The following is a 20,619-nucleotide window of genomic DNA, read 5'->3' as shown; positions in this document are numbered from 1 at the left end:
TTTATATACACTGGGTGCCTCTTCTTTGCTCTCTTTATTATGCCATAAAACCAGTGCTGCCTGGCCCTCAAGGTGGCTTCCCTTCAGCTGTGAATAATTGACTTTTTGTGATTTGCGTTTATATGTGTGGACCTCTGTTGTCATCCTGTACTTGTACTCTTGGAAGACCTTGCTACAGGTTTTGGAGCCATAGCAAGCACAAGGCTTGTAGAAAGAAGTAACCTCTTTTATCAGACTTACTAAGTATAGTTGGAAAAGTGTTCAAGTTTCTGTCATCAGCTGAAGAAAAATAAAGAAATATGGAGGAGAAATACATGACCTGCAGCAGAGTGTAAAGCTGACCCCACCAGATGCTGTGAATATTGCACAGGATTTATGCTCTTTACAAGGAGAAATAGGCAGCAGTCAATGTATATCTTTCTTGTTGCCTCTGCAGGGCTTTTTGTCTTACAGAGTAAACTAATTGCTTTTCCCTGCCACAAATACATGCATACCAAGGAGAAGCAGCTTCATGTCTGGTACACTGACATTCAAAAAGCTACTGCTTAAACCTGCAATCGCTTCATATGTTTACATGGACTCTGATATTCTGTCGTTGTATTAGTCAGACTGCAGAATAAGTATCTCCTCACTTAAATGGTTACTAAGAGTATCCTGTTTTTGAATATTGTACAGAAAATCTAGAGAGTATATTCTTCTGAAGCAAAGTATATTTAGTCAGTGTATATGTTAAAGTGCTGGCAATTAGTGTGTCAATGCATAGAAGAATTTGAAATACCAAATACGTGCTGAAACTTACCATTAAATAAATTATTTTAGTGACACTTGTGCAAGTTGTTTATTTCCATTGTAGCTACCAGGGCACGGTATATTTGGTACAAACTAATGATGTAGTTGCATTTAGAAAAAACCCTCAAATACATTTTTTGTGTTTAATAATTTCAAACAAGACATATAAGCAGCTCCCTTATTCTTTGTATTTTGGCAGATATTATTCTTCATCATAAGAATAATTTGACTTTTCAGTTACAAGGTACACTGGTGGAATATTAATTTTTCACTTTGTGAGATTTCTGAACAATGTTCAGAATATGTAATTATTCAGAATACAAACGGCATGCGGAAGTATTGTAACTGAGCAATAATGATAAATTAATCCCTACTTCAGTAATGTTTTCATGTTCAGTAGGTATACATCTGAGTAGTAAACTGATTAAAATACTTCTTTTATTTGAACTTTGTTAGACATAAGTAAGCTGTTTTAAAATATTTTGGTAAATGGAACTTCACTTTCCTATTTCTTATTGAAGTCTGAGATATATACTGTGGGAGTATCAACAGCAGCACACTAGTTAAGATAGCCTTGAAATTTACAATTGAATTGTGATAATCTTTCTTTTTTTGCAACTTAATAACTGGATTTTAGTTTTTATATTTAACTTAACAATTCCTTAGGGATTGCATGAAATTTCAAATCAAAGTGTATGCTAATTCATGCCAACTTTTAACTTCACATTTCTTTATCTTTCCCGTTACCTTCCCACGCCTATAAGTATTCTGACAATAAGCTGGAGACTAGAACCATATAATGTAAGCACCTGCAAAGCTAGATCCTTTTCTCTATTCACTCTGAGTTATATCAAGGTAAGCCTTTGGCACATCTCAAGATCAGTTAGCTACTTGTAACAAGTATATTTCAGAAAAAAGAATGCTTTTGAAAAGCTTTTTGTTCCTCTCTTTCCATCAAAGCCTGACTTTTCCTCTGGTTTCCTGTGCAATCATACTGCTGTGAATATGCCTCTGTGTTTCCCACCTAATAACTTCTGAATGTGCTTATCAACTTCAAACACTTTTGACAAGGGAAAGGATGGTGAGGAACGGAGCCTTGATTTCTGAAATATAATTAAAATCCCTGAAATTTCATCAAAGTCAATGGCTGGAAAGAGGAAAAGAAACGCTACTAGTATTCCCACTGAGGGAAAGTACAGTCTGAGCCCACACTCCTTTACACCCATGCAGGTGAGTGTCATTATAAGTTATGGAAGAAAGCTTCAGTTGGAGCTTTCTACTTAGACAGAAAGCCAATCAAACTTAAGACATAAATTGGAAGGAAATAAGGATTCATTATTTTCCAGTGTTCATAGAGCTACTTGCCAGTAAAGGAAAGATTCATCTCACCTCACTTTTCCATTCTACAACGTTGAATTTATTTCCATTATTTCCACACCCAGATCTCATCGCAGCCAATTGAGAGAAGTAACAAACAACTAATAAAAGTCAAACAAATTCTGTCCTAGAAAGGCCAGTAGCTCAGATGTAGACTTGTACAGGTGTGTCCCACAACATATATTCTTTTCTCAGATACACATGAATTGCCTAGCTGTGGTGAAACAGACAGGAGGGAGTGTGGAGTGGTCTATATTAGAGATGCCATCAAAAGACAAAACAAAAATAATTGGGGAATAGCAGGCAGGAAAGCAGAGGTAGCACTCATCTTTAGGGGGATGCAGGGAGGAGTGATTAACATAGACTGTGGCCAAGAGTTCTGCATAAAGTGATGTCATTGCAATGACGATTTGGCTAGAGTGTTTGATTTGTCTGCTTATTGTTAATTAAAGTTAAACATTAATTGATCATTTCTGTCTTTGGATTATAAAGAAACAAGTAGCTGGTCAGTCACCCTACTACTCCATGAAATAAAAGCACAGTGGTATGAATCCAGGAATGACTCACGATTTTGAGACTGGGCTGAAAAATCTTTCTCACGTCAGTCTGGATGACATTTCCTAGCTGGAGGACCAAATCTTTAAATCCTCTTGAAGGTCCTGACTGGTTATTGCCACCACTGGCCTTTCTGTTTACTGGAAGATCAAGTATTTTACGGGAAAGTGTGAGGCCACTACTGCCTTCAGTAAGGGGCAAAGAGTATGACATATAAGCCCAAGGACAATGGGGTTTGTGCTCGTAAACAGCTGGGTGGAGGACAGTCCTGCTCTGACAAACTGTACGTCTTAATCTGGGGATAAGTGAGTTGGTGGGAGAAAGGAAGAAAGGGAGTTTGAGGAGGGAACACGGTCAGCCAATTAGAGATGCTTGTAAGTAGAGAAGAATTAGTGAAGTGCTTGCTCATTTCCATGCTTTTTGTGATTTGACTTGGAGAGATAAAAATCCAAACTGTCTTATCTCAGTTTCTGTTTTTATTCCACCTGGGAGTTGAAATAAAATTCACATACAGTTGTTTGTATTGCGCAAGACATATTTGAATTCTCACATATGAAATGTCATATGTATATGTATAGGTACACATATATGTTTATGTATTTTAGATGTGGCCCCTCGGGGCATGGCTTAGGAGACATGGTAGTGTTGGGTTGACAGTTGGACTTGATGATCCTAGAGGTGTTTTCCAACCTTAATGATTCTATGATTCTATGTATGTGTATATATATATGTATAAATAGTTTTTGTTATCCAAAACAATACTACTTTTTGCAGCTTCATATAGTTATTACATCAGATGCCAAGTTTCCAGTTAATACAACATGTTCAGTTTGATTAGACAGTCACTATAATTGCTGAACAAGAGTCTTATTCACAGATTATTGAAATTAGAAAGTGATTTTCTAACTAACTATGGTACTTTAGCAATTACCAGGATTAGCCAGAACGTGCTGGATTGAGAATATTTGCTTGGAGAAATTCTGCATCTCTGAACATTATTTTGAAAAACAGTTTTCAGGAGATCCAAATGCAAAGGTAACTTAAATGGCTGGAGGAGACACGAAGTCTGGGAAGCTCAGAGAATGCTGTCAGTATGAAGCTTATATACATTTGCCATATGAAGCTTGACTAATAACCCTGCTTAAAAGAGTATGTTAATTCTCCTCATCTTGAGCCTGCTTTATCCCATGCTTCAAGTTTGTTTGCCAAAGCATCACACAGACATTTGGAATTACATCACAATCATCATTTTACATGACATTTCATTCTCTCAAATAATTTGATATTTTGATAGATATCATGACAGAACAGCAAGGTGATTTTCCCTCTGTTACTAAATAATGCATCAAACAGACTATCCTGCTGTCTCCCAACTTGATCAGAAGAAAGGAAGATGTAATTATTTTGTTATTTTCATTATAATGCGTTTGAAATCAGAACTGCTCAAAGGTAGTAGTGCTTTTCATGGAATAGTAAATAGATTTTTATTTTCCTGTGTAAACTAAATGTTATTTCTCATACAAAAGATGTGTTTTTTCCCCCTCTGTAGCACTGTGTAACATATATTATTAAATAATTTTTAAATTTTTTAAATTTAAAATTTTAAAAATATTTGTGTGTTTTTTTCCCCCGAGTTTGTTTATTGTTAAGCCTTTTTTGATAATGATGGCTGATAATGAAGGCTGAACAAAAATTGTTAGAGGCTCAGAATTAAGTGTCATCTGTACAGGTAAATGTTACCTAAAGAATAGATTTTCTAAAGGCAAATGGGAAAAAAATAAAACCCTAAATTATTCAAACAGCCAAGAAATATTCATATTCCATCTGTAGTACTGTAAGGATATTAAAGCCAAGCTTTTGCATAAGATTTGGTTTCACAATGCTACAACTGAAATGCATCAGAATGCATCACTGTACCTTCTGTTTCTAAGACAGAAAATTAGAAAGTCTATTAATCTTAGCTTAAAAGGCCAAATTCAGAGAAATAAGCTAAAATGAAAAATGTCATAAATACACCAAAACAATAATCTTGATGTTTTAGAAAGATAATCATGTGATTCTTGGGTGGGACTTAGGAATGGTTTAGAATCACTTGACAACACTTAAACCAACTGTTTTATTGTCCAAGTTGTTCAAAAGAAAATGAAACAATTAAAACGATGAAGGAGGAAGACTAGGGTGCATGCAGCCTTTGTATAAATGGTTGGCCCAGACCATCCGGTCTCCTGCATAACTCAGTTGCTTGGGAACTTCCATAACACTCCTGTGTCATGTTGTGAGCTAAGGGTAGGCCCATGAAGCAAAGCCCATGTGGGTGGCTGGTGAACCCTCGCATTCCTGCAGCAGTCATCCAGCTCTTCCACTACAGATGGAGATGGGAGGAGGGAGGGAGAAGTCTGCGAAGCAACCAGCTTAGTTTTCACCCACTTGTTGAAAATATGAAGGTAGTAGAATGTCTTCATAATTTTAAAAAATCTAATTATTTTATTCGTTTTCCCAACATTTCAGCCACTCTGTAATCCTTATTGACAATGCAGGACTGAATAATGCTCGTGGTGGTGTGGGTGAGACGACAACACTGGGACTAATGGGGTCTTTCTCAGACTAACTTCTGAAAATTTAGTGCATTCATTTTTAGGAGTAGAGAACCAGAGTTTCTCAAGCTTTGACCTTTCAACTTAAAGCACCTTAAAGGTTATCTGCCATATGTAACAATTAGACAGTGAACCCCAGCTGATGCTTCTGATTGTCCTGCAACGCCTACAACTGGTCATGTACCTACCCCACATTAAAACATCCTGTTAGTGCTACTTATCTGCCTCTCTATGCTATACTTTTTCTATCTTGTCCATCTGTTAGGTCTCCGTTTTTGCCTCATAAGAAATGTTGTTATATATCTGTGACAGTCTGGAGGGATATATCTGTATTTGTCTAAGGCTTTGTATATGGAAGCTTTAATGTGCTGGGGAACTGATATACCTGGAAAAGAATTCACTTTATTTAACCTTTGTTTGCTAGTGCACTTAAAATTGGACCTGTGGTTAATAAAAGCTTCCTTGTAGTGAGCCCACAAGAGCTCAGACCTGTGGCTTCTCTGAGGCAGTGCACCACGATGGCAGAGAGGGCTTAGCATGTTCCAGAAGCCCCCTTGTTTGTCTTTGGTTGGCATTTCTTGGTGGGCTGGAGAGAAGCCTCCAAGCACACCTTGCTGGAATGAAAATCTCCACTCTCTGCTCGTCTGGGTGGCCTAAAGCATAGGTTTTGTGATGGAAAGTATACTGGCCTTACAACATCAAAAACCTTTTATCAGGAGGCATCTGCTGACTTCATAATGAAAAATAATCATTAGCACACTGGAAATATCCTTCTATTCCTTAATTCAAAATGCAGTTACATTACTCCTTTGTCCTCGTAAACTACTGTACATGAGTCCTCTATCATCACATTGTATGGCACATGAATGGGAGTCTCAAAGCAGGGGGAATAAGGAGAGGGGAACAGGTGGAACATATGCTTTCTTATGTAGCATCTGGCTTTTTAGCAAAGTCCAGGGTTTTAGAATAGTTGAGAGTGCTTTGTTGAAATTATTAAAGAAATGACTGATTAATCTCTACTGTAAAATGCCATTTTCCTTTTATCTTGTGCTTTAATCAAAATAAAAGACCATATTGTGGGGAAGAGGGGGAAGAAATTAAGAAAAGTGCCCCAAGATACCATTTGTGAGGGCTGGGCTCAAGGACATTAATGGAGATAACATTTAGGCAACTTCCATTCCTCAATCCTCACAGAGGAAAAAAAAGTATAATACAGAGTAAGTAAAGGTTATTTAACTTGAAACATTTTGGAACTAAAGTAAATCACGCTTAATTTCTGCTATATCTATTATCTTTGGTTTGTTTAGACCATGTAGAAAAAGAATGTAGTCTAAAAAATTTTTGTTGATGCTGTTTGTTTCAAAAATAGACAAAGCACTTTATTTTATGAGAAATTCTTATAACAGAGAGGTTTGAGCTATAAAAGGCATTTTAACAAAAATGTGGCTAAGCCTCGAATTTGCTTTTTACTTTGCAGAAAAAATATGATCATCAAAAGTGAGTTTATATGTTAAATATTTCATAAAATACAGAAACACTGAGAGTAAACATTGCAAAACCTATTTCAGCAGTCCTAATGCGTTCTTTTTTTTCACAGTAAATCTCACTAGTTTTGTTGAAATCTCTCTCATTAGTAGAATTTTTTTGTATTGGAACTGTTCAAAATATTCATGAGAACAATTCACTACCAGGGACACTGAGGTTTATAGTAACAATCAGTACATGAATCTCTTAAAGTACTGTCAAAGAAGACATACTTCATTGCTTTTCTCTTCTAGTCTTCCATGATGATTTTAATCTTCTTAAGCATGGGCTCAAAGCTACACCTCATTACACAGATGTGTGGGAGAGGCATAAGTATGGCTTTCCCAAGGACCTGAATCAATTTCATATATTTGTGTTTCCTAGATTTTAGATTGGTGTAAAGCTTTCATATCTAAACCAGAAGTAGCAAATTGAGGACTAAACTTGTTTTGAGGTCTGTGAATGTATTGCTAATATACAACAATAGATCCAAGGGTGACATGACTCTGACTGAGCCCCAGGGCTCAGTGTTGGGGTGGGTCCTGTTCAATATCTTCATTGATGATCTGGATGAGGGAATTGAGTGCACCCTCAGTAAGTTTGCAGATGACACCAAGCTGGGTGGAAGTGACAATCTGATGGAGGGCAGGAAGGCCCTACAGCAGGATCTGGACAGGCTGGATCATTGGGCCAGAGCCAACAGTACGAGATTCAGCAAGGCCAAGTGCCAGGTCCTGCACTAGGGTCACAACAACCCCATGCAACGCTACAGGCTTGGTGAGGAGTTGCTGGAGAGCTGCCTGGCGGAGAAGGACCTGGGGGTGTTGGTTGACAGCCGGCTGAACATGAGCCAGCAGTGTGCCCAGGTGGCCAAGAAGGCCAATGGCATCCTGGCTTGTATCAGGACTAGTGTGGCCAGCAGGAGCAGGGAGGTGATCATGCCCCTGTACTCATCACTGGTGAGGCTGCACCTCGAGTACTGTGTTCAGTTTTGGGCCCCTCACTACAAGAAGGATATCGAGGTGCTGGAGCGTGTCCAAAGAAGGGCAACGAAGTTAGTGAAGGGTCTGGAGAACAAGTCTTGTGAGGGGCAGCTGAGGGAACTGGGGTAACAATCTGGAGAAGAGGAGGATGAGGGGCTCTCTACAACTACCTGAAAAGAGGTTGTAGTGAGGTGGGGGTTGGTCTCTTCTCCCCAGGAACAAGCAATAGGACGAGAGGAAATGGCCTCAAGCTGCGCCAGGGGAAGTTTAGGTTGGATATTAGGAAAAATTTCTTCACCGTAAGGGTTGTCAAACATTGGAACAGGCTGCCCAGGGAAGTGGTTGAGTCTCCATCCCTGGAGGTATTTAAAAGAAGGGTAGACGTGGTGCTTGAGGATATGGTTTAGTGGTGGACTTGGCAGTGATAGGTTAGCGGTTGGACTCGATGATCTTATGGGTCTTTTCCAACCTTAACGATTCTATGATTCTATGAGTCTATGATTCTATGAAGTGATAAACTCAAAAAAATCACTAGCATATCATCTTGAATCTTTATGCCAAACTTTATCGTGGCATGTCCTACTTCTTCAGTAGGCAGGAGGGGAAATTACCTGTCTGTATAGAACACGTTCACCTAATAATGAATGGATAGTCTACTCTGCCTCTAGCATTTTCATGTTAAAGCACCAAGTAATGGATTGTTAGGGACTATCTGGGGACTCAAATAGTCTTGACAATAAAAATATAATGTTGTCGTTAATGGACCAGAAATGCATGTGAATTGAAGCTATTTAAACTAAATTTACCCATAGAATTTGCTAGAAGGGGTGCAAATTTAAGTTTGCAGAATTTATCTCAGCTCTGGTAAATGCAGTGGTAAACAATTTGTTTAGCTGCACATTGGCACTAACAATAAACACTGTGTTTGCAATGCTTCAGTCTCCTTGGAGCACAAATGTTAGAAACAAAATCAAGTATGTTACTTTGCAAAACCGAGAAAAATCATCTGACTAAAGACAGAGCTAAAATTCATTCTGTGACATATTCCTTTTTGCCAACATACAGTATATAAGATCACTTGTTTTCAAATAGTCATAACAACACTCCCTGGCAAAGAATGGAGTTATTGCTTTGATGATAAACTTCTATAGTTTTGACAGCTTGCTTTGGAGCTTTAACATTGTATACACTATGTTTCTTGGGAGTACCTGTTGATGGAAAAATGAGATAATGTACTTTTTTAAACAGACTATGCAGAGCAGAGCTTCCTTTCCTCTCTGTTTTCCTGGCTCTCACCTGGGTTGAAGGTTGGTTGGTGCAAGCCTTCTTGGGAAAAGGATGTGCCAGACATGTTCAGATGTGGTTGGTTTGCTCTAGACATTGGTAGTCAGGTAGAAAGCAAGCGGTGTTAACTTGGGGCAATCTTGTGAATTGCTTTGGGTAATTGTATCATTCATGTCAAGAGTAACTACGTTTTTACTTGAAGCTGCAACTTACCTGTTGCAGACCTTGACAGGTGTTGCATGCCATAGGGCAGATAACTGGAGAAAAGCCAAAACTTCTATGGGTGAAGCAAAGATAAGTACACAGGGGAATCATGCTGTCTTACCATTGTATTGGCTTTCCTGCCTTTGGGATATCTTCCAAAAAAGACTGCAGATGAGATATCTGTTGTCACTCGATTTGTCTGTTTGAATCCTGATCCAGCAAAACACTTACATGTGTTTTCTAAGTTAGGATGCAATTATTTCCATGCTTAAATAACTGATTTGAGTTTAAGGTATTTTTCAGGCCATTGGCTTGTGCATGTCTTTCTATAATAACATCCTACCAAGGCCTAATCTATACAGCCAGGTAATCTGGCCTTGAATGTGCTATACAAATTTAGTAAAACACATCCCAACATGTGCAAAGGTCTGAATCTAGCTTCTTTTACATCCAGTGACAGCAATGAGCTTGACTAAAGTAATTTTTTTTCTCATTTAAATGTGGGGTATTTATGTTAGTCATGGGGCCCTTAAGGCCCCCTTTGTTAATTAGATACAAGGTTTTGAAAACCTTGTGCACATCGCCAAATTTTTAATATGACTTTGTTCATTTAAAGGGACATTAGAGTCACAAGGATAGTAAGAAAAATTACTTCCCCAATCTTTGCAGTGTTATGTTGCTCTTCCCCAGTAAAATGTCACTGTTAGCTCTATCTGTATTTTCTGGTTTGTTTCTGTATTTGAGCTCTGTTCTTCCCTGGCTCTCTTCAGGATTTCACCATTTCCTGTTGGAACTGTATCTTTACTTCTAAAAAAAGGTTAGATGTTGTTGTCATCTAATAACTAGTGTCTTGCTGATTTTTCTGAATTAATCAATTACAGTCTTTTTTTTACTAAAAATTATGTTTTTCAAATTTTTTGCATGGTATTTCATACAAGTGGCTAGCTTACCTTGTATGAACAATTTTTGGATAGTTACCAGAGCCACTTGTTCTGACAGTCCTGTGTTTCATCTCAGTTGTACCATGGAGACCTAGACAGACACAGCAACAAATATTCTATCACTAGTAGTTTGAGCCCACCAGCTAGAGTCAGCAGACCAACTGTTCTCTTACAGTGAAGTTTACGCTTTTTTCTTTAGATAATCAGAATTTTGGAAGGCCAAGGAGAGGCCCATAGCTCCTTCTGCATATAAAAATTTTGAGGTTACAACAAAACACCTTTAGAAGGATGTTCTCCACTGTTGGAGGCAAAACCTAACACCTTTACGTTCAGGATCTGATTTTCCCTCTCTCAGATTCACTCCTGGCAGTGACTCTATGGGAAATCTTGGCATAGACTCAAAACAGATAGAATATCATGAGAAATTATTATAATTTTAGCAATCAGAAGAAAATAGGATTATAGGTTTTGTTCTGTGATTTAAATTACACAGTAACTCCTGTGTATGGTAACTAGTAGGTAACCATACTGTAATTTTTATGTAATTCCAGACTATATGAAATTCACAGCAATTTAATGTTGAATTAATGATCACTTGTAGTTTTAGCCACCTGTTTTCTGAGCTACAACAGGTGTCTGGAGTTGAAGGAGTCATGGGCATGTGGTAAACATTTTGAATATGTTTTTTTCAAGCTGTTAGTAAAGTCTCTACTTTCCTTTCAGGTAAACTGGATCAGTATGTCAAAGACTTGGAATGATGGAAAGGTTGACACAACCAAAATGACAAGAGACTCATAAGGTGGTCTGCATTGAAGGAAAGGGATAGAAGAAATAGGATGACAGGAAAGTGACCACAGATATAAGAACAGAGAAATTGACCAAGAGGAAAATTCCTAGTGGCTTTGAGAGTAAGGCAGACAACAAATTAAAAATCTTCCCTTTCAGTTTCCATTCCTTTCCAAAGGCAAAGAAAAACGGTAGGGAATTAATCAATAGAGCTAATAGAAATGGATTTCCCCCCCCAAGGAATTCTGAGGTTTTCTTTTTTTAACAGTTAGGATAAAAAGTCAAAATAAACTTTTGAGAAAATCTCTCCATAGGAGAATTTTGCAGCAAATACAGTACAATATTCACAAGAAAATCTTACATTTAATAAGTAATTTTGCCCTCCTTTCTTTTTCCCCCAATAAAGGATTTAACTCTGCTATGTAGTCATAGCTGTGGTACAGAAAAAGCACTTGCTCTAAGAGCTGTACTGCATGAGACTTTAACTTACTTAGACCTATGTACTTTTATTAACTAGTTGAGTTCTGTTCTTTGTCAAGGTATAATAGTCCTATCTGCCATTAAAAACCCCACCCTTCTGGAGTTCAGTTCATGAGGGTTATGACATAATCTTTTCATTAAGACCCATGAATATTGTGTTTATACCCTTTTGAAAAGAAATATAAATTCATTACCTTGCAAATTGAATTATGAAACTTCCTTAAAAGATGTAACTTTCCTTTCATTCAGAAATAACCTTAGGTATCTTCTAAGTATACCCACACCTGAGTCTTTTTTTTTGAGGCTGTTTTCATAGGCGTTTAGGTGTTCATTTAAAAATGAGCTTGTGATTATCAAACTTCCAGTGCAAAGCATTGCATATGATGAGAGACTGTCCAAGAATGAGAAGAATTATCTGTCATGTCTTTTGTTAAGTATTTTCTGATGACATGCCAATTTTCAGGTGTGTGGATGATGCTTTCTTATCCTGTGTTGAGTAACAGGGGAACAAGTAGGTGGGTAAGAATCACAGAATGGTTGAGGCTGGACGGGACTTCTGGAGGCTGCCCTCAAGCAGGGCGACCTAAACCTGTTGCTCGGGACTGTGTCTAGGTGGCTTTTCAATATCTCCAAAGATGGAGACTCCACAGCCTCCCTGGGCAACCTGTGACAAGGCTTGGTCACCATCACAGTAAAAAAGTGTTTCCTGATGTTCAGAGGGGACATCCTGTGTTTCCGTTCATGCCCATTGCCTCCGGTTCTGTTACTGGCATCACTGAGAAGGGCCTGACTCTGTCTTCTTTATATTGTCCCTTCAGGCATTTATACACATTGATGACTTTCCCCCTGAGCCTTCTCTTCTCCAGGCTAAATGGTCCCAGCTCCCTCAGCCTTTCCTCACAGGAGAGATGCTCCAGTCCCTTAATCATCTTTGTGGTCCTTCATTGGACTCTCTCCAGTATGTCCACACCTTCCTTGTACTGGGGAACCCAGAACTGGATGCAGCACTCCAGGTGTGGCCTCACCAGTGCTGAGCAGAGGGAAAGGATCACCTCCCTTGACCTCCTGGCAATACTTTGCCTAATGCAGCCTGGGATACCATTAACCTTCTTTGCTGCAAGGACAGATTGCTGGCTCATGTTCAACTTGTGCCCACCAGAACCCCCAGGTCCTTTTCTGCAAAGTTGAGGTTATATCTTCTACAAGACTTGCAGTGTGAAACTGATATGAAGTGAGAAAAACAAAATTTTAAGTCTGGTGCAAACTCCACCAGTCAAGTTTAAAATGTACGTTAAAATGCAAATACAAGTGGGAGTAGAAGTTTGATTTAACTCTTTTTTAACTCTTACCCATTGCTACCACCAGGCTTCTTTCACTGTCAGTGGCTTAGTCTTGGGAGATTCCTGCTGTTGCTTTTCCATTGAGGAACCACTGAAGGTTCCCCATTTCCTTGGAGGTACGGCTCTTCCACAGATACTCCTGGGGATGCACATTATGAGTTGTCAGCGAAGACATTGACTGTAGGTGTGATTTTTATGGGAGAGAACATTTCGTATGTCATGTCCCACATCAGGCAGAAGAGGGCACTGAACCTGGGTCTTGTACATCACTGGTCCTGCTGGCTTCTGAAGCATGACAAAACAGAACTGCTGCAGGACATCAGTTTGTCCCAGAGAATGCAAATCAGACCCCAAAAGCTTTGATATGATTGTTTAGCAAATAGTATTGGATAAACTTATAACCTAAGAATACTGTAATATTCACATCCATAGATACTCAATAAAATGGGTTTTATTCCCAGAATAATCATATACCAGTTTCCTATTCTCCTAAGTAAATGCAGGGCCAGAAATCTTGCAGTGAAGCATGATCAGAAATAACTAGGTTATTAGCAGTGAAAAGCTTCACTTTCCTTGCTGTTTTTGTGCCCATGTTTGACTTCTAATACATACTTCACACTTACCTTCACAGAGTTTTATCTTGTTCATTTCAAATTCTCATTTTAATTTGTTAAGAACATGCTGAATTCTGTTCTCCACAGAGTCTGGCATCTCTCCCATGCTGGGGCAATTTGCAAGCTTTTCACTACTGGATCGCTGAAGTTATTAATAAGTAAAACTTTGTCCAAGACAAATCCCTGGGGCTTTCACTTGAAATGGTCTCACTGTCTCACACAGAACTAACACCTCATTGTGGTGTATATTTAAGCTGTGCGATTTCATTCAGTTCGTAGTTTTATGTGTAAGCTTTTAGTTTGAAGAGGAGGAGGGAAGAGTGGGGTGAATGCCAGGTTCTGTCATCCACCCTTTCCATGTGTTTGACCCCACTTCCTCTCTGCAGTGGTAAAAAGTTCCTGGGCTGGCTGTGGAGAGTTGGAATAAACCTTTTGTACCATGCAGTATGTGTGTATCTCCCTGTCTGCAGAGAGGGAGAGGGAAGAAAAGGCTGCCCAGTGCAAGATCCATCTGCCCTCTTTCCTTAGTTTGTGTGTAAAAATGTCAGGTCAGATGCTGTTACAAGATCACATTTTTATGCCAAAGATGCTAATTAGTGTTTCTTACGAATCTGAAGTTTTAGCACAAGAAAGGTTTTTATGAATTCTAAACTCTGCTGACCCTTTTTCCTGAGCAGGAGCAACTGAATGACATGCTTCTTTTTGACTCCAAGGAGTATGCTGAAAATGAATGCTGCTGGAAGTAATTTTTACATTTTTTGAAAATATGTTCTTTAAGTTTTTAAAATACGTTGTATAACTAAAGAAAACATAGGTACCTAAACACTGTTTTGTATGTGGCCTAGGACTTTTGGTGAGAGAAATGGGTAGCATAATACCATAATAGCACACTGAACCAACTCAAGTGATTGATTAACCCCGCAGTAACTAATACTTACTGCCTGAGCTTTATCTCCTCTCTCTCTTTGGTACACAAATTCCACATTGAATTTGATCCAACTACATTAGTGCTCAGGCCAGTGGGCCTGAAATTCAGACGTCAAGTTGAGGGGTAATTGTCCGTGCCATGAGAATAATGGCTTCGTAGTTGTGCCCTATGCAAGCGTCTACACTAAATGAAATGATGTTCCTCTCTAGACTGGCTGCGTCTGGCCCCAGCTACATATTTGACTGGCACTGTGACGGTGGGTGTATGATTACAATTCCTACATGTTTACATGTGGCCCTGTATAATTCATCCCATTTCTTGCATGGACCTCCTCCAAGCTGGAGCTAGTTTTTCTGTTCTCTTTTCAATGGTCGAGTAGCCATTGAATCTTTTTGGGTCCTTCCCTTCCCTTGCCAGTCTTCTCAAAGGTGTTAAATCACCATTCACTGCTGAGCTGCTGTGCGTTTTCCGGGGAGGTTTGTTAGGCTGCATTAGTACAGATTAAGATCTGTGCTTTCCCTACTCCTTCCAGTAATAGCTCATTGTCTGCTAACTGTGAGGTCAATAAAATTCTGTTTTCTATCAAACAGCTGGTTTTCTTATGAGAGTTGTTGCAATCTCCGGTTCACCAGCCTGTCATGTGGATACAGCTGCAGGGAGCACTCATCAGATACACTGAAGGGTGTAGGAGGATTTTTTTAGCCATGCTATTTTATTCCTGCAGCCATTGCTAGTTTTCCCTTTTTTGTCCTATCTGGACTCTTTTGTCTAAGTGATACTAGGGAGGGCCAGAAATCAGATTTGTTGAAAGAAGGAAGGAAAGGGTCTGAAAATCAATTGGCCAGCCATAAAATTAGTTTTTTTTTTTCTAAAATAATTTCAAGAGATACTTTTTCTCTGCTATTTTACAATATTATCAGTTTGATCATAATTTAATGACTAAATAATGATCCAGCTCTTTCAAGCGATGAGTCATTTAAAAGCAAGGATCTGACCAGTCAGTATGGAAAAGAAATAACACATATCTGCAGTATACTTATGGCTGTTCATATGGACAGAAAAAGAAAAATAAATCTTCCAAATGCACTTCAGACTATTCAGGAAATATTTGAAAGCTGTGACAGTCCTATGACCCTTTCTAACAATTCTTCATACTTTTCACCACTTGGACCCACCTGGTCCTTCTCTCTCCTCCTCTTCTTTCTCCTTTCTCAATTCCAAGTATCAGCTGAACATTAATACCTTTGAAGTCAGAACAGTGATAATAACGCCTATTACCAGTATGGCAGAAGAGGTCAGCACACCAGGTCCTAAATCCCAGAAAGATGATAAAGCCTCTGGAGCCAGGCATGGGAACTGTCCTTCTGGGGCAGATCTCACAGGCAATATTTGGTCATGGACACAGGGATATGCCAGATTCTTCTGGATCATGTCAAGGAGAAAAGAACAAGATGACCTGTCAACCCTGATGGTCTTGTCCTTTGTACATTTCCAGCCTTGCAAAGGTTTCCTTGCATTCTTGGTTTGCTTCTATTTCTATTGGTACGTGAGATGGGCTCACTTTGATAATGGGTCAAGAGCGGCCATGAAGCAGACATTACAGATGAGCTTGTTCTTCACTAAATGATTCCAATACTTTCTTTGGAGTGTTTGGGTTTCATTGGTTTCCTAATGATTCTGTAAACTTTATAGGTCAGGGTTGTTTACTTTTGTATGTTTGGGGTGACCCTCATTCCCAGTAACATTCCCTTGTCTGTAAGTTGAAGCAATGGCTGTTAAGGTGAAAGCACCTCTGTTTTGCTGGTCACATCTATGCCTCCCTCAATCAGCTTTTTAATAAAACAGCAATGAAAAAAACATGACTCATAGGGATCTCAAGGTTTAGAGTAATGTTGCAGCTGCAGGTAGAAAAAGCAGACTGCAGAGAGCCATTGAGAAGTTTAATTTTCATTTTATGCAAGTGGTTTCATACCCTGAGGAAGTGGGGGCCGGACTTAATGCCCCAGGAGGTCCCTTCTAGCTGTAGCTTCCTAAAGGAAGGAGTTATTCATCCACCCAAGCTCAGAGAATGGTGTTCTCCTGTCACCTACTAAACGGACATCTCTTCATCAGGGGTCTGAACAGGCTCAAGGAACCTTCCTGAGGGCTCCTAATAAGTGAGGCAAAAAGGCACAACTAATATACCCACATGTGATAAGCATGTCTTACTTCAAGGAATAAAATAAATGAAATGCTGTACTTCAGAGAACGTTGTCATGCTTTGATGAAGTTTATGGAAATTCTTGGCTGACCTTGATAAAAAAAATTACATAAGGAGGGTTGTTTGTGGCATGATCATTTCTCCTCTCAGTTCTTATGATTTTAGTAACACACACAAAAAAAAAGAGTGTGATCACAACAGTGGTTCTTCACAGCCCCTCAGTATTATACAATAAAGCTTTTAAGTTTCAGAAAACTCCCTTCTTTTCACACATATGGAAGACCTACAAATCTAGCAGAGTAGAACTTGGGCAATTCCACAACATCCTTTCCAGTCGTCTGTCTCTGCTGCCTGTGTCTGTCAGTCTAAAGAAAGCTAAAATATCTGGGTGTTGTCTGAAAAGCTTAACCTTTTATGAAAAACAAATAGCTGTTTTGATAGAACAGCAAAGTTTTAGCCCTTTTGCAGCTGCCTGAGGTTTATTTCCAACAGTCCGCTCAAGTCTGTTAAGCCTGGTAAGAGGTACGGAAAAGGAATACTAGCTGTATGTGACTACAGATCAACAGGGAAACAATTTAAATAATTTCAGCCATAAATTAAGTTATAAAGTACCATACCAGGGTTACACACCTAATCTGAAATGATACACGCTAGATAATCTACTCTAATGCTGCATAATTTGTAAGAATTATTTTTTTACTTGTGTAAATGCATATTGTCTGGGGGAAAAAACAACCAAACAAAAGAAGGCTTGCCAGATTCTGAGGCAGAGTAAATTGAGTGAGATGCCCTGAAGAGAATGAAGTTATTCTAATTTTGACCACGTATCTCTTAAATAGGCCAGAAGTAGAAATGTGTGCTATTAGACTCCTAGACAAGGTCATACTTGCAGTGCATCCATGCTTTTGGCACTTCTATAACCATATCCAAGGCTTGGAATGTGTAGGATATCTCAAATTTTCTTTTCATAAATTGCTTGGACAACAAACTATTGTATCCTTATTGATCTTTCCTTTATTTTATTGTTGTTTCAGGTTAGGTTTCCCCATGATGATTGTGTCCTGTACCGTCGGGATGTGCTATCTCCTTGTAGCCCATGTCGTAGTAGGTTGGAACTCATAGTAATTTATACTTTCAAGACTCAAAGAAGCTTTCTGTTTAATTTAGTTTACATATCAGGACACTAAGAACACCTGTAAAAGGAAAAAGATGTGTAAAACCCCAACATACAGTATCAATCAAAATGATCGTCAGCATCAGCGTCACGTTGGGTCATTCTTAACCTTCTGTTTTGTGAACAATTTGCAGTACTACACAATCACAATTAAAAGAATCCATATATTTAGTTATGAATACAGTTATTGTGCAGATGAAAAGGCACCATCACAAGGGAATATGTTGTGCCTGAAAGTTTGTACTGACACAATCTGAATATAGTCACAGATGAAAAACTCATTCACAATAGCAGATGTTCAGTAATTTCTTTTTAAGGCTTCATTTGTCTTTGTCAATGTATTAGCTATTTGTATTAAAGTAACTAATATTCAAGTTGTAATAATAGACAGTTAAGCAGAAAGTCTGTACACTATGAAGGATGTATCATTATCTACATTTAAAAATAAACACATCTCCTGAAAAATGTACTGTAGAAGAATTATTATTTTGGAATTGAGATTGCATTCTATGGAGGCTTTGATTTTAATTTTAAAGTTCCTAATCAGCGTTAAGCTGCTTCGTTTCTTAAAATAAACTAATGCCCCTCTTCTTACGAAAGTATGAGCATAAAATGTGATAAAGCACCGGACGTCTTCCATTTAATTATTAATTCACTTCTGTTATAGAGTACTCTAAAACTTTTAATAGGTTAATACACTATATGGGAGAATGAGATCATACTTTGGCTTTGGTTTCCTTCTCTCTGATAATAATGTGTTAAACCACATATATTGTTTTGTATAGTTGACTGCAGAACAGGTCAAACTTTCATTATGAGTATTAAGTCCTGTGAGGCATTCAGGGGCTCAGTCCCTATCTTCCAATACCTTTGTGGGTTTAGTCTGAATTACTGGCAGGCCTCTTTTATCTTGAGTCAAAGAAATTGGCAACATGTTGAGTGCAACCCAAGTGAACAAGGCTTGGAGCCAGCAGGGATGATCAAGCGTGGCTCTTACCTGTGCCTAGTCCTTGAGATAACCTCGTGAGAGAAAAGCAGTATCTCTCCCACAGAGGGTGCGAGGTTAATCATACATCCCATTTTACTCATATGCAGGTTGTGTGCCTCATCTAGATTTTTCTTTTTAAGTCTGAAACATGATACTAAGAGGCTAATGGAAATGAGGTAAAGCACCCACTCAAAGCAAGGCTGGCTCCCACCCCTTCTGGCAGATTCAGTCGTAACAGAGGAAGTGTGTGGAACAGGAGTAGAAGAGCTCTCTCCATTGCCCCAAAACTTCCCACTAAGACATCCAGCTCCATCCATGCTTGGGCCCCCCGGATTGATGAAATCTTCAGCATCAGGGAAGAATTTTGCAGCACTGTTGAGAACCTCGAGGCTGCTCTAACAGTGACTAGCTGTAGATCACAAGATCTTCTCCGAAGAACCAGCATAACCTCCACTTCCTTTTACATTAAAAAAATTCACCAAAACCAAAACCTTGCAAAAAGTCTGGATCAAAACAAAACAAAAAAGAAGCAAATGAACCTGAAAGTCTCTCCGGCAGACAATTTGTCTGAAATTGAATTTGGCCTGTTTCATTCTCAACGTGGACACTATTTCTTTGTAAGAATAGCTTTCTCTGTAATGACAAGATTTCTGTTTCAATTAAATAAACATTTATACTAATCAGCTTAACATTGATCCCTGGTTAAAAATATTCACAAAATATTTTATAGCCCTCAACATTTCTCACATTGGAGCAATATTGATGCAGTCACTGCTTGCACAAGAACTGTTGTATTAAGCCCTAGAGAATGTTAAATCAAGCTCTGCTAAAACACGTTTGTTTTAATCTGGTTTTGGGGAATTGTTTTTTTTTCCTTCCTTTTTTTTTTTTCCACTCACACGATTTAAGGCTTTGTTTTCTTCCTATTTTCTTAAAACTCTTGGCATGTAGGGGTATAAAAATGAGACTATGGTCCCACAACAGAATTTACTAATTCCTTTTCATTGTTCTTTTTAAGGGGTAAAAAACCTAAACAAAACATAATCCCGCTCCTGGGAACTTGGAACGCTCCTGCCAACCCTAAGGAAAATCATGCTAATAATATGATCACATTAGCTGACATGAAAATGCATGTCTGCATTTACAGTTTGCTGGAAGGAGGAATATAGAAGTGCAGCAATTCATTTCCACTCACTCGTCTTAACAAGTACTCTGGAACACTTTGGTGTCAGAGAGACCTTGCTCGCTTCAGAAATGATACATCAACAGGACTCAGATGAGATTTTTTTTTCTCTTCTGTTACTTGTTCTGTCAAAAGAAGGCAAGCAGTGCACAGGGAGTACAAAATTATATTGATCATGCTTTTAAGCAACCAAACTTAAGACTAAATTAATTCTGTTTCTAGGAATATTTTTTGTGATATACTGTTTTCCTGAGGATTTCCTTCAAATAAACTGGCTTTCCTTCCTTAAACAACCTTGTTCCTTCATTTGCACAGCAAAGAAGAGCTCAGTGAGAGCTCATATGACAAAGCAAATTGCAAAAAGAAGATAAAGTTGCTTGTTTGCACAGGGCTTTACATGAGTGTAATCTAATGTTCAATAACCAGAGAAATACGAGTGATAAAGAGCTTTTCCTGGCCTATTGCTGTTGTTTCTCACATCAGCAGACAATCTGCTAAAATGAAAATTACCCAGGTACTTCAGATCATTTCAAAGTAATGAAGTATATGTTCCATTGACTTCCATTATCATTATCAACATCATCTGCACATCAGAAGGGCACAAGTTACAGTGACTATATCCTCAACAAAACTGGTCTATAGGACCCCATAAGAATGGAGTGAACTTGAGGAGTG

The 20,619-nt window shown here is 38.6% G+C and overlaps 1 protein-coding gene across 2 annotated transcripts in view; it reads left to right on the top strand.

Annotated features, from left to right (window-relative positions):
- The window catches only part of OCA2 (OCA2 melanosomal transmembrane protein), a 158,700-nt gene extending 140,468 nt beyond the window's left edge, over nucleotides 1-18,232 (top strand). For both annotated transcript variants that reach the window (XM_075093648.1, XM_075093642.1), the window contains one exon: nucleotides 17,634-18,232. In XM_075093648.1, the coding sequence (XP_074949749.1) occupies nucleotides 17,634-17,721 (88 nt within the window). In that variant the 3' untranslated portion in view covers nucleotides 17,722-18,232. The remainder of the gene's footprint in view (nucleotides 1-17,633) is intronic.
- The last annotated feature ends 2,387 nt before the right edge of the window (nucleotides 18,233-20,619 follow it).

Source organism: Phalacrocorax aristotelis, chromosome 1 (genome assembly GCF_949628215.1).
Source record: "Phalacrocorax aristotelis chromosome 1, bGulAri2.1, whole genome shotgun sequence".
Classification (NCBI taxonomy): Eukaryota; Metazoa; Chordata; class Aves; order Suliformes; family Phalacrocoracidae; genus Phalacrocorax; species Phalacrocorax aristotelis.
This window is presented reverse-complemented; position numbering and strand designations above follow the sequence as displayed.